Consider the following 14,612-nt stretch of genomic DNA (forward strand, 5'->3'; position numbering starts at 1 on the left):
CATGTGTTTAATTCTACAAAGTATAAAACCACGGATAAAAGCAAGCATTGGCACCTCAATTTCTACAACCTTGTATCAAAATTACTTTGTCACGTGCTTAGAAAACTAATGCCTTGGTTATGAGGAAACTAGTTCTCCATCAAAGTTCATAATGCATAGAAATAATAAATAGCACAATAGTTAACTCTGGGAGAAAATGGTATTTCAAATATGCTAATTTTAACTTCTAAGCTGAATGATGGGACAGATATTTTGTTGAAATCAAAGTATATGATGATAAATAAGGATAAAAAAAAAAAAGGCACCAAATAAATGGTAGCCATCCATACTATGACACAGGAAAAAAGGAAAAGGGATTCCAAAGCCATCTAAGATAATAAAAGTATAATATGCTAATTAGACCAGACACACTTCCTTATGGATGAAGCTGTGGTGGGCGGGGCCACGGCAGAGGCTCAGCAACAACTGTGGTGGGGGGTGGGCCAAGCCCCTTGCTCGAATTTCGTGCATCAGGCCTCTAGTTATTTATAAACTGTCCAATTCTCAGACTAAGTGTGGATTTGGCTGGGAAGATACACAAACACAAGAGTGAATACTTCTGGGGTAAGCTGGGAGGATAGAAATCAGAAGTGGGAAAGAGAAAGTATCATCGGATAAACTTTTTGATGTACTATTTTCCTTTAATATTCCTGTTTCAAAATTATAATCTAAATAAAAATAAGATAAAGAAAATGCTCTCAAACTGTGACAACAGTAGAAATAACTTTGGTCACTTTGCCTAACAATCCTAAATCATATTCTATTGGGTTTGATATACAGTAGATCTTCAGGTTATGTCAGAGATCAGTTCCTACAGCATGACTAACACCTACACAATCCACCTACGCCATTCATTCACATGGAGCACATACATAACAGTAATGACGTGAAACAGTAAAAAAAAATTAAAAGAAAGGGAACAATCTCTGACCTTTACTTGTGGTAAATAAACAATAAAATATATAAAGCACATATGTTGAAATGATGGAATTTTTTTCTTTTTTCAAATAAATAAATGGAAGATGGTGACATAACCATGAACGTCAAATCTGACGTAACCTGAGGATTGCCTGTAGTCAAATCCCTTTAAGGGACAGATCTAAGAACAGATGGGTTCACGAAAATTAATATTAGAAGTATTTAAATTACGTAAGACACAACTTACTTTGAAATATAGCTTTAAATATTTGATACTCATCAACAGGGTTATCTTCATCATCAATGATTGTGGAATAACCTTCCAAAGCAGTCTCCTCCGCATCGTTTTCTTCCCATTCATCATCATCTCCATCTTCACCTGCTTGCTTAGCCAGAATCTCTAAGTATTCTTGACCATCTTCATCAATGTCATCTTCATCACTCCCCAGTTCCTCTGCCAAGCCATAAAATAGGCCCTTTTGTTAATATTGCAATATTTTGTTACTCAGTGAACTGACAGTGATAACAATAAACTGCAAATCCTAATTGAATAAATTCAGGAAAGAGTTCCAGGAATTGGTGTTTAGTTATGTGTTTAGCAATAAGTAGGAAAAAAAAAAAACCTCAAAGGAATGCAAGAAACCTAACCACAACTCTTAATAATGTTAGATATTGCCAAGACCGGTTTGGCACAATGGATAGAGCATCAGCTTGGGTACTGAAGGGTCCCGGGTTCGATTCCGGTCAAGGGCATGTACCTTGGTTGCGGGCATATCCCCAGTGGGGGGTGTGCAAGAGGCAGCTGATTGATGTCTCTCTCTCATCGATGTTTCTAGCTTTCTATCCCTCTCTCTTTCTCTCTGTAAAAAATCGATAAAATATATATTTTTTTAAATTAGTGGGAAACTATTTTTTTAAAAAAATTAGAGATTTGAAAAATGACTGCATAATGAGATTCAGCACATGGTATACTCTGAGCTATATGACAATATACCAAACCAAACACTAATAGTCATGTAATTTATATTATATCCACAGAAAACGTTTTGCAAGACTTTTTAATGGCCAAGTTACTAAATAATAAAAGACAAAAATGGCAATTGTTACCTTATTTTGGAACCATTACTCTTAACTAACATTCTATTAATTTACTGAGAACCATAAGTGCCTAGAGATCCTTTATATGCTGAAGATATAGCTGAGTTCCTGACTTCTTAGATCTTACCTTAGTGGGAAGGTAAGTAAGACTGTTTTTCTATGAATAATGGAAATGAAAAAATTTGGCTATGATTTCACATTTCTTTAGAAGGACTAATAAGTTAAGTCCAGTGATTTTTCTAACTAGGTAAGTTTGGCTTCCTCCGTCTCAAATCCCTTACCCGTTTCATCATCATCATCAGCTTCATCATCGTCATCACTGTCATTTTCATGTTCTGCATGGCAAGCATATGCTCTTTTTAATCCATTAAATAAAAGGATAAAAGCTGGCAAAATCTGTCCAGAAACCTGATTTAAAACTTGTGGTATCTGTTCCATATCAATAAGAGCACACAGGCCCAGAACACACATCTTTCTGTCATGTAGCCTAAAAAATAAAATAAGGGTATTTTCTTAATAAGCAGAGTTCCTTACAAAGTTAAATAAATAAGTATCCAATATATAGCACTCACCCCAAGAAACAATCAACATCATTAAGCCACTGTGTAATAAAATGATTTGTAACTGGTTCAACGTTATTAGGGAAGCGAAGATTTTCTAAAGTATTAAGAAGGAGGTGTGGATTATAATACAAAGCTGCAATGGCAACTTGCAGGCACATTGTTCGAAGTTCACTTGTCTTCACTTCTCTTGTCAGTCTCTCTAACGCTGCTTCCACGAATAAGGGAATGCACTATTAAGAAAGGAAAATATTCCAAAATTACAAATTAACAGCAATCTAATTATCCTACCCATATTAACTTAGGTGTTCCCCCATTTTACCCTCTTTCCACATTATACAATAGTTTTTTGTTGAGGCATTTCACTGGCAAATCTAATTTTAGAGAGGGTTAAGTCATCACCAAGATAGAGCCTCAGCAATAGCTATCATGGATTCGCAATACTCCAACTAGCTAACCTTACCATGGCAATAATTTCTGCAATATATACATGTATCAACTCATCACATTGTATATCTTCAACTTATACAATGCTATATTTCAATTATATCTCAATAAAGCTGGTGAAAATTCTTTTTTTTAATATATTTTTATTGATTTTGTACAGAGAGGAAGGGAGAGAGTTAGAGAGCTAGAAACATCGATGAGAGAGTCATCGATCAGCTGCCTCTTGCACACCCCCCACTGGGGATATGCCCGCAACCAAGGTACATGCCCTTGACTGGAATCGAACCTGGGACCTCTCAGTCCCCAAGCCGACGCTCTATCCATTGAGCCAAACCAGTTTCGGCATGGTGAAAGTTCTTATTAAAACTTAATGACTTGTGGAAATTTAATGACTAAATCTATTTTATTGAAAAGTACTAACATTTCAACAGTACAGCAAGCAATACTGTCACAACGTACTATAAGAAAATCTAGTCAAAACTTACCTTGCATGATAACAAGTAGCCATAAAACTTGCCAGTCATATATTTTTTTTAAATATATTTTATTGATTTTTTACAGAGAGGAAGGGAGAGAGATAGAGAGCCAGAACGTCGATGAGAGAGAAACATCGACCAGCCGCCTCTTGCACAATCCCGCAACTCGGGTACATGCCCTTGACCGGAATCGAACCTGGGACCCTTCAGTCCGCAGACCGACGCTCTACCACTGAGCCAAACCGGTTTCGGCTTGCCAGTCATATTGAACACACACACACACAACATGATCATTGTATATTTGTTAAATTTTAAACCAATTTATCTAGGTGTCATAATAAACAACATATGTAACAGAGATTTCGCCTCTAAAGCCTCACATCCGAATCATTAATAGTTAGCCTTACTGACCTGGTCAATGCCACGCCCTTTGCACTGGAGAATGATGACCTCTAATAATTTTGCTGCATGACACTCTGCATCTTCTCCTGCAACCCCTGTAAGAACCTGATCAACATAATACAAATTGAAGTGAGGCGTCAAGAAACTTTCCAATCTGAGAATTTCTGTCCTGTCTTCTTTCTCTGGGGTATTTAAAATACTCTAAATATGAATGATTGCAATATTCAGACTGTTATCTAAAGCACCTGGAGGATGTGCAGTTTTTTTGTTATATTCTAGCAATCTGGATCTTGGTCTACATAATCGAAGCTCCTCCCCATAGTGCTATTATAAACAGTAGCACACTGACAACCACTACTTTTCATAGAAACATAACAAAGGACTCTACCTTTCTCAGGGATATCTGGCTCTTATATAAAGAACTACAAAAAAAATTAAGCTGATGTTAAGAAAAATCTTTTCTCCAAATAAGACTCAAAAAATAAAAAATACTGTGTGGGACAGGAAGAAGCAATAGGCAGACAAGAAATAAAAAAACATGGAGTAGGTGTGCTCGTTAGTACTAAAGAGCTGAAAATGTTAATGACAGTGTTCTGAAATATGATGGTGTAGCTATCTATTCCCAGAATATTAACATGATAATAGTACTGGCAATAAATATTAAATAACAAGTAGATGATTATTTGGTGACTAAATTGTCAGAAGGGAAATGAGGACAAGCACATCTATAAACTTCATGGAGCAAAATGATTTAAATGCCTGATGTTAAACAGCCTGCTGCCTCTTAACAAGCACTTTTAGAAAATTAAATGCTATCAATTATAGTGACTTTGATATTGAAGAGCCCCAATTCAAGTATTTTATTCCCTCTAACTGAAGAAAAGCATTTTTTAAAAAAACATTCATCATAGATTTATCTTATACTTTTTCCAAGAAATGACACAGTACTTTTGACTTTATAGAAAATCCTTACGTTACAATCTTGCTATTTACTAAATAATTAGTGTGTAGCTTCCATAAACCCATTGTCTTTAGAAATTTTCTTTATAAAATATCTGTAATGATTCCTGATCCTTTAAAAAATATCTCAAGTTTTAGATACTTTCCTTTTTTGATTCAAATCATAGAAAAGGACTAGACTAAAGTTAATCTCCAAGCATTCTGAGAAATCAAAAACATTTACAACTCTTAATTAAATGTCAGTGGACAGACAGAAGGCAAACAATTGTCAAAGCCATTAAGTATTATGGCATATAAGGAATCAAGGTCTTATTTAAACTTTTAAAGGTCTTATTCTGTATAATCTGTTTGCCATAATGTGGTATCATGTAGCTTAACAATTTACTTTTTATAGCACAGCTTCATGACATACGTTCTTCTATTAATTAAAAATGACCTACCTTTTTGCACATACTGTATATCATTTCAAGATACTTGGTATCAGATAGAAGTGTGTCTGTATCAACTGTCACATAATTATGAAGCAGAGGCATCATATCTGTATTAAAAAGCACCAGTTAATTACCTTTACTAATATAAATACTTTGGTTTGGAAAAAATCTCCTTAGAAAAAGAAAACAAATCTGAGGTTTTTTCTGTAACATTTGCTTTTAATTAAGATATATTTATTTATAATTAGATGTAGGAATGAACCATTATTAAAGTGAATTCCTTTATAGTTAGTAGTTAAACAAAGATTATATAAAGAATATGGACAGGGAGCCAAAGGGTGAGAATATGTGTTAAGAGGGGGGAAAACAACACACACAAAACAAAATACAACAAAACACACCACCAACGCACTAAATAACTAAATCAAAATATATAATGGAAATCAATGCTATGGATCCTTGAGCATTAACTGTATTGATAATTTATTCAAACAAATTGGGCACTTAGAATATTCAAAAGTGCATGTTTACCGATAAACATTGAAATGGAAAAAAATCTTAAGTATTTTTATGCTGCTTTAACTTACCTGTAAAGTAATCAAAGCCATCTTGTTGAAAAACCTCAAATACCAGAGGTAGAAGCTGCCACATCTGTGGAGACACTTGTTGACATGTCAAACTATGTGCTAAAGAGAAGATCTCCTCATAGAATTCTAAAAGAGAACATGGAAACATTAGTATAATGCTTGCTGATGTAAAATAGCAATAAATTCTTACCACAACTAGAGGTATATACCTAAGACATGCTGTTGTAAAACAGTTCCAATGACCTGTAAGCAGATTCCCTCAAGCTGCTGAGTTATCTAAAAGAAAAGGGGGGAAAAAAATTACATGGAGGAACCACAGCACACTGAATGAATTTACTGATCAATGTATAATGTAATTCAGTGTATTAAAATATAAAATCAGTATTGTTAAGAAATAATTTTAGGTTTCTGCGCTGAATGATTCATTCATAATATTACAAATGTTGTGAACCACAACAATGAGACAAAGACAAAGAATAACATGTAGTTTACCCAAAAATTAAAGGAGCCACAAATGTTCTGTAGATAGACTTTAAATCCTTTTGTGTGTAAGTATTAATTCAACCCAGATATAACTGAAAAGTAACTGTCAGTGACTTATAGAACAATTATTTGAAAGAAGACATGATTCTAACCACTTTCAATAATTCTTAAATCACCTCCATTTATATAATTATAGTAGACATAGAGAACCAGGCCCCCAATCATTTAAGGCAGAAAATACAAGTTCTTTTTAATTGTTAGTGTGGTTTTCAATTGGATCCCAAATACCTGACATACATATAATAGAATGTTTATAAAGGTGCAAGCAGAAATAAGATAAAAAATTTACTATTCAGCTGAAACCAGTTCAGTGGATAGAGCGTCAGCCTGCGGACTAAAAAGTCCCAGGTTCGATTCCGGTCAAGGGCATGTACCTTGATTGCGGGCACATCCCCAGTAGGGAGTGAGAAAGAGGCAGCTGATCAATGCTTCTCTCTCATCGATGTCTCTAACTGTCTATTTCTCTCTCTCTTCCTCTCTGTGAAAAATCAATAAAATATATTAAAAAAAAAAAAAAAAAAGGTGCATGAGAAAATGACCAAAATTATATGTAAGGGCTATCCAAAAAACATAGAATAGTTGATAAGGAATGGCTTCAACTAACCTAAAACTTTTACAATACTAGATCAATTCCTTACCTCTTTATGATCTTCAACTACACTAAGAAGTGTGTCAATAGTATTCAAGATCCCCATAGCAGTAACTGCTTTGTCATCACTTCCTTCTTCATCAGGCCCAGTCTGAATTACTTGATTAAATGTCATTGCCTAGATTAAAAGAAATATAATTTAGGTTTGTGGTTAAAACAGCATAAACATTTTTTTTGGTTTGAAACTTTCAATTTTAAAATGTTCTCACTGGGACAACACAAGCAATCAATGTTTCCAAACTGATCAGTAATAATTAAGAGGTTGGACCCTATAATCAAATGGTACTTCCCTGTGAATTTCTGGGTGACCTTAAACAACTTATTTGACCTCTGTTTCCTAACATCTCATTTGGAAACTTCACAGATAAACTCTGAAAATCAAATCAGGCAAGGGACAGAAACTGTTTAATATTATGAACATTTTTTTTAAGGTATTACATATGTGTCCTTATCTCCCCATTGCCCCACCCCTATTATGAATATTTTTATTAATATTACTGGCTAATAGGTGATAATGCCCAAATACAGATATCAGGTTTATTAATCATCAAGATTTTGTTATCGCAATGTTCAACTATTTGAAACAAACTTCCGAGTCATAACTAATAATCAGACCAATATATTATAAATGCAATAAATACACATAATAGATGATGATACTTTATTTAAATGTCCTCATCCATTGCAAAATCAGCTGTTAAGAATACGGTTTACTGCTGAAACCGGTTTGGCTCAGTGGTAGAGCGTCGGTCTGTGGACTGAAAGGTCCCAGGTTCGATTCCCGTCAGGGGCATGTACGTTGGTTGCGGGCACATCCCCAAATAAGGGGTGTGTAAGAGGCAGCTGGTCGATGTTTCTCTCTCATCGACGTTTCTAGCTCTCTATCTCTCTCCCTTCCTCTCTGTAAAAAATCAATAAAATATACTTAAAAAAAAAAAAATACAGTTTACTGAAACCGGTTTGGCTCAGTGGATAGAGCATTGGCCTGTGGACTGAAAGGTCCCAGGTTCAATTTCGGTCAAAGACACATGCCTGGGTTGTGGGATAGATCCCCAGTAGGGAGTGTTCAGGAAGCAGCCAATCAATGATTCTTTCTCATCGTTGATGTTTCTCATCTCTCTCCCTCTCTGAAAAAAATAAAAATAATTTAAAAAAAAAAGAGATGTGCACTGTAAAGACATACAGCTCAAATGTGAATTTTAGCCTCACCCATTCTAACTATGGGCAAACTACTTAACCTTTATATACCTCACACAGGATTGTGTAAGAATTAAACAAGTTAAAGATATATATCCATATATCTATCAAGGGCTTACAGTGTTATCTGGCATACAATAAGCTCTGTGAAAATGCTTTCTAGAAGATAAGTAATGCATGAATGATTGGTTCAAATAACATACCAAATGCTGTGTCATTTCTACTGCAATAGGAGTAACTTCTTCACTATACTCGCAGATCATTTTCTGAATTACATTGGTAAGATCATCGTTTTCTGTTTCTCTTATAATATGAAGAAGAGCTTGCATTACAGGTCTGATGAATGGTGTGATGTATTCCTTTGCTGTAAGAGTTGAAAAAAAATTAGGCTAAAATTCCTTAAACCTGATATAACAAACATTAATGTAAAAAAGATATACTTCCATATAAAAAGGAAGATTATGTGTCAAGTATCTAGGATTATGCCTTGCACAATTATGGGGGGGGGGGAGAATGCTACACTATTTGCGATATAAACCCTTTACCTTTTTCTTGATTGCTGATTAACACCTGAAGTGCGATGGCAGCTTCCACTTTCACAGGCATTTCCCTATCATCAATTAGACATCTTCGTGTCAGCTCTAAGGCTGTTTGCAGGTTCTGGTCACTTTTGAACTTAACTTCACAAAAATAGTGAAGGACCCAGCAAGCCTTTAAAAATAAAATGCAGTGAGTTATTATAGCTATATTAAATTTCCAAAAGCTATACACTATCTCTATTCACAAAGTTCTGTATGGGAATTTGGAGGCTGGCCAGTGGTAAATTATGTCCAATGAGACAACACTAGACCAGTACTATGATCCCAACTTAATCTTTGGCTGCATGATGTTTGTGTGGATAGCAAGATCTGAATGCAAAACACAGACAGACACTGCTATCAGACACAGATGAAAACTATGCACACATTACATCAGCCATTTACAGAAGCTACAATACATCAGCCATTTACAGAAGCTCTTCCCCCAAAGTGGTCAGGGGTGACCTCTGAAAATGGTTCGCTGTTCACTTGAATCATAAAATCCCACAATATCATGCAAATCAAGAAGCTCAAATCTTTATGTTCACTTTAAGAACATTCATGAAACCGCCAGGCCATCAAAGGTGTGTGTGTGTGTGTGTGTGTGTGTGTGTGTGTGTGTGTATGTATATATATATATGTGTGTATATATATATATATATTCGAAAGCCACCAAGTATCTTAAAGATACCACTTTAAAGAAGCAGTGTGTACCATTCCATCGTTACAATGGTGGAATTGGTAGGTGTACCCAGGCAAAACAGTGGGATTGGACACAGCATCGGTGGCCCAAAAAGAGGGCTGAATTTTTGCTGCACATGCTTAAAAATGCAGAGAACAAGGCTGAACTTTAAGGGTTTAGATGTAGATTCTCTTGTCATTGAGCACATCTAGGTGAATAAAGCTCTAAGATGCAGAGTACAATTACAGAGCTCATGGGTGGATTGACCCATACGTGAGCTCTCCCTGCCACATACAGTGATCCTCACTGGACAGAAGAAACAAAAACTCATGGCCCAAGAGAAAATTCAGCATAAAATAAATATGAATAAAAGTAAAAGCAGAAAGAAAAAATAAAAAAGCAAAAAATAAAATATGGCTTTAAAAATGAAATTATAAAGTTTTCATTTAAAAGTTGACACAAGCAGTCATTCATTATAAGCATTATAAGATATAACTAAATAAATAAATACAGCATTAAAACTTACTCTCGCTCTCATGTAGCCTAGTTCACTGCTGAAGAGAGGGAATACATGATTCTGCAACATGTATTCCATCTGATCTTTATATATTTTTTTCTGTAAATATAAACAAAAATTATTTTTGAAAGAATTCCAAATATAATAATCTCAAATGCCTGATACACATGGTGTTAAAAATGACTATTGATGCTAAACATATATTTACTCTGGTTCTTTGAACCCCAAGATACACATCCAATTTTTCTTATTTTCACACTACCATAAAAAACACACAGAATACTTTTTTTAAACCTTTTTGTATTGTTTGTTAAGAAAGCAATAGCACTAAGTCATAGCAGCAATGGTGGTTGAGTAATGATGTGTGGTTAATTTTATTCCTTACCTTATAAAACTTTTTTGCTTAAAAAACTATTAGAATTTTTTTAAATCCCTGTAAAGATTTTAAATGAACATAACATAGACTGAGAAACATCCTACTTTCAAGGTGATAATATGAGTATCTAAAAAGATGTTTGTATTTTCTAAAAAGTAAGATGTTATAAAGAAAAGTGCATATTAATATTAAAAACTTATAAATACTAATAAACCTAAGAAGACTAATGAGACATGAGAACATAATGCAATATGGGATCCTGGAATGATTAATGGACCAAAAAGGACATTAGCGAGAAATCTTATAAAATGTGAAATGGGTCTATAGATTAGTTTGTTTTCTTTAAAATACGTTTTTATTGATTTTTTACAGAGAAGAAGGGAGAGGGATAGAGAGTTGGAAACATCGATGAGAGAGAATCAATGATCAGCTGCCTTCTGCATACCCCTTGGGGATGTGCCCATAACCAAGGTATATGCCCTCGACCAGAATCAACCTGGGACCCTTCAGTCTGCAGGCTGATGCTCTATCCACTGAGACAAACTGGCCAGGACTATAGATTAGTTCAAAATATCAATATTAATTTTCTGGTTTTGAGAATTATGGCATAGCTATCTATGATATTAATATTAGTATTCTAATTAGTATGGCTTGGTGGATAGAGTGTTGGCCTGCGGATTGAAGGGTCCAAGGTCCGATTCTGGTCAAGGACATGTACCTTGGTTGCAGGCACATCCCCAGTAAGAGGCGTGCAGGAGGCAGTTGGTCAATGTTTCTCTCTCATTGATGTTTCTAACTCTCCATCCCTACCCCTTTCTCTCTTAAAAAAAAAAAAAAAAAAAAAAAAAAAAAAAATAACATTAGTGGAAGCTGGGTGAAGAGATATGAGAACTATTTTTACAATTTTTCTATAATCTAAGATTATCCTATATAAGACTAATATGAAAATTATTTGAACAGCATTATGACCGGTCGCTGTGAAGTACACTGATCACCAGGGGGCAGATGCCAATGCAGGAGCTGTACCTAGCCCACAGGGTTCAACCAGCCAAGGCAGTTGTCAGTGGGGGTCCCCTGATCATCCCGATGGTTGCCCCACAGATCGGTCCTGATCACTGGCCAGGCTTAGGGATCTTGCCCATGCACAAATCTCATGCACCAGGCCTATAGTTTAATAATAGTTAAAAAATCTGATCCAAGAGAATTCAGCCTTTTACACAAATAATTACTTTATGAACTAAGAAAAGGATGACTAGACAGGTATAGTAAAGCTGAAAGATAGACAAATATACCCACAAATTAACAGTTACCAAGACATAAAATAGGTTAGGCATATCTTAAGGTTGGGAGGTCTCATAGAAAATGGAAAGTAAATGCTAATAAATAAGATTCCTTTTTGGAATTCTGTGAATATAAGAAAAACTATTGAACTGTAAACTTTAAATGGGTCAATTTCATGGTGTGTGAATTATATCTCAATAAAACTGTTATCAAACTGTATGCAGATCCACAAAAAAAAAAAAAAAAAAAAAAAAAAAAAATACCTTTAGAAGTATTTCAGCTAAAGAGCCAATCATGTGCAGGGCTCCATCTTTTTTTCGAGGATCAGCATTTGGTTCCGTAAGAATCTGGTAGCAAAATCCCATAGTCTTTTGCAGTACCTAAATTAAAAAGAGGAAATCCTTAAAAAACATTAATGACAAAAATGACTCACATACGGCTAACATTAAAAGCAGGGTATCTGGCCCAGGAAGCATGGCTCAGTGGTTGAGCATCAATCTATGAACCAGAATGTCACACAGTTCAATTCCCAGCCAGGGCACATGCCTGGGTTACCCGTTGGATCCCAGTGTGGAGGGTACAGGAGGCAGCCAATCAATGAATCTCATCATTGATGTTTCTCTCTCCCCTTTCCTGTCTAAAAACCAACTAAATGTGCCGGGACCGGTTTAGCTCAATGGATAGAGCGTCGGCTTGGGGACTGAAGGGACCCGGGTTCGATTCCGGTCAAGGGCATGTACCTTGGTTGCGGGTATATCCCCAGTGGGGGGTGTGCAAGAGGCAACTGATCGATGACTCTCTCTCATCGATGTTTCTGACTCTCTGTCCCTCTCCCTTCCTCTCTGTACAAAATCAATAAAATATATTTAAAAAATAAAAAAAATAAAAAATAAAATAAAAACCAACTAAATGTATTAGAACAAACAAACAAACAAAAAAAAACACATTAAAAGAAAAAAAGTAGTGTATCTGAACAATTTTTAAATATTAAAATACATAAAAGCAAAAGTATTCTACATATTAAATAACCTACCTCTTTCCTCTTACTACAGGCAGTAAACAATAGTGTCTGGGCAGCAGTGGTAGGAGAAATGAAATCTTCAAACACATCTAGAGAATAAATTTAAATACAGAAAACAGTAATTTCAATTTCTTCAACAAACACTGCCACATAATTTATAAGTAATGTTGGTAAAAGAAAAGAGGGGAAGGGGAAACCTTAAAATTTTGTTATATTTTGACACAAGGTGAATTTGAATATGAACCCAATCCTAATTATATAAAAACCCTGGGTTCATCATGACCGGAGGCTTGACCAACCAGAAGTCAGTCCTACTGTCACCACTGGGTTGCCGTGGCGACCCAGCACTGACTGCTGAGGGGGCTGCGAATCAGGCCTGGAGAGAGGCCTAAAGAGAGAAGCAGGGTCTGATCCAAAGCCTATGTGGCAGCTGTTGATCAGCACTTGCCTAGCTCTTTCTCTCTGGGCCGGGTCAGCAGCCACCCCGCTATTTCTCTCCAGGCCTCCACCAGGGCTGCTGATCAGTCCCGCCTTTCTAACCAGGCCCCGTTGATAGGCCCAGAGACGCTGACTGGCATAGAAACCAACCAGTCAGAACCAAATTGGCTGGCAGAGGAGGGCAGTTGGAGGAGAGATCAGGCCTGCAGGGGAGTGCAGTTAGGGATAATCAGGCAGGCAGAGGCAGGGGCGGTCAGGCTGGCAGGAAGGGCAGTTGGAGGTGAGATCGGGCCAACAGGGGAGGGCAGTTGGGTGGAGGCAGAGGCAGTTAGGGGCAATCAGGCAGGCAGGCAGGCAGGCAGGCAGGCTAGTGGTTAGGAGCCAGCAGCCCCAGATTGCGAGAGGGATGTCCCCCTCTCTGTGCACAAATTTTGTGCACCAGGCCACTAGTTACCCATATAATTGTGTGAAACTCTAATTCCATGTTTTTTCTGTACAAGATAAATGTTAATAATCCATCAATTTATCCTAATGATTATTTTCCTTCATACAAAACACTACTACTATGAGAATTCACAATAGGGTCACAAAAATACAAACGACTAAAAGTACGTAAGATTCTTTGATTGAAACTTCATAAGAGATCTTGAAGCAGAAAATTCTGCTAAGCCATACCCAGATTCCTGTTTCCCAGAAACAGATAATTAATGTGTTATTTTAAGCCAATAAGAAAACACAGTAATACAAAAAATAAGAGTTTGCTAGGAAGGACTAATACTCAAATTAGTCAAATTACAATCTTTAGTTCCATGGAGACTCCCTGTGACTCTAGCTTCCAGTATGCATCTTCTCTATTTGCACATATATAGTTGACTGACAGGGATCCAAAAGTATAGTTTAGACCAGCAATTGCAAACTTTTCAGACCTCACAGACCACTCAGTGTTAAGGTATAGTCTTGAATTTTTAAGTTTTGGAATGTGCCAGAAGCACATCTAATAACTTAATAACACAACTGTATTTATTTGCTAAAAATGATGAAATGCCATAATTGATCACTGAATAGCCCCACTCTCAAAGGTCTAAAGCAGTAATTTGTAACCTCGGTGCTACAATAATTTTTAAAACATTAAATACCCAAACTCTTTCCCCTTGTATGGTCAAATACAAAAATGATAGTAGCCAATACAACAACATGCATCTAGTGTGAAAGAATCAAAATTATACCTGTTTTTTTGGGCGGATCGACAAAAAAATGTATATTTTGGAGGGCCACAATATTTTAGTAATTAGTTTATGTGTACCATAAGATGAAAAAATTGGAAAATCTCTGGTCTAACCAATGAATAAATTACATTGAAACACCAAAGACATTTTAGTGTGAAAGGTAAGAAGCCTTGATACCACCTAGGT

At 35.9% G+C, this 14,612-nt stretch overlaps 1 protein-coding gene and 1 non-coding gene across 6 annotated transcripts in view; both read right to left on the minus strand.

Annotated features, from left to right (window-relative positions):
• IPO7 (importin 7) overlaps positions 1 to 14,612 on the minus strand; it is a 53,184-nt gene that overhangs the window by 1,942 nt on the left and 36,630 nt on the right. For all 5 annotated transcript variants that reach the window (XM_036427870.2, XM_036427871.2, XM_045578043.1 and 2 more), the window contains 13 exons: positions 12,775 to 12,851; positions 12,005 to 12,121; positions 10,094 to 10,183; positions 8,853 to 9,018; positions 8,511 to 8,671; positions 7,100 to 7,228; positions 6,128 to 6,194; positions 5,919 to 6,044; positions 5,341 to 5,438; positions 3,950 to 4,045; positions 2,628 to 2,848; positions 2,337 to 2,542; positions 1,205 to 1,411 (listed from right to left, as the gene is read on the minus strand). In XM_036427870.2, the coding sequence (XP_036283763.1) occupies positions 1,205 to 1,411; positions 2,337 to 2,542; positions 2,628 to 2,848; positions 3,950 to 4,045; positions 5,341 to 5,438; positions 5,919 to 6,044; positions 6,128 to 6,194; positions 7,100 to 7,228; positions 8,511 to 8,671; positions 8,853 to 9,018; positions 10,094 to 10,183; positions 12,005 to 12,121; positions 12,775 to 12,851 (1,761 nt within the window). The remainder of the gene's footprint in view (positions 1 to 1,204; positions 1,412 to 2,336; positions 2,543 to 2,627; positions 2,849 to 3,949; positions 4,046 to 5,340; positions 5,439 to 5,918; positions 6,045 to 6,127; positions 6,195 to 7,099; positions 7,229 to 8,510; positions 8,672 to 8,852; positions 9,019 to 10,093; positions 10,184 to 12,004; positions 12,122 to 12,774; positions 12,852 to 14,612) is intronic.
• On the minus strand, positions 9,096 to 9,280 carry LOC118713827. The gene has a single exon (XR_004986390.1). It is a non-coding gene; the product is annotated as a small nucleolar RNA SNORA23 (small nucleolar RNA).

Source organism: Pipistrellus kuhlii, unplaced genomic scaffold (assembly GCF_014108245.1).
Source record: "Pipistrellus kuhlii isolate mPipKuh1 unplaced genomic scaffold, mPipKuh1.p scaffold_m20_p_9, whole genome shotgun sequence".
In the NCBI taxonomy this organism is placed as follows: Eukaryota; Metazoa; Chordata; class Mammalia; order Chiroptera; family Vespertilionidae; genus Pipistrellus; species Pipistrellus kuhlii.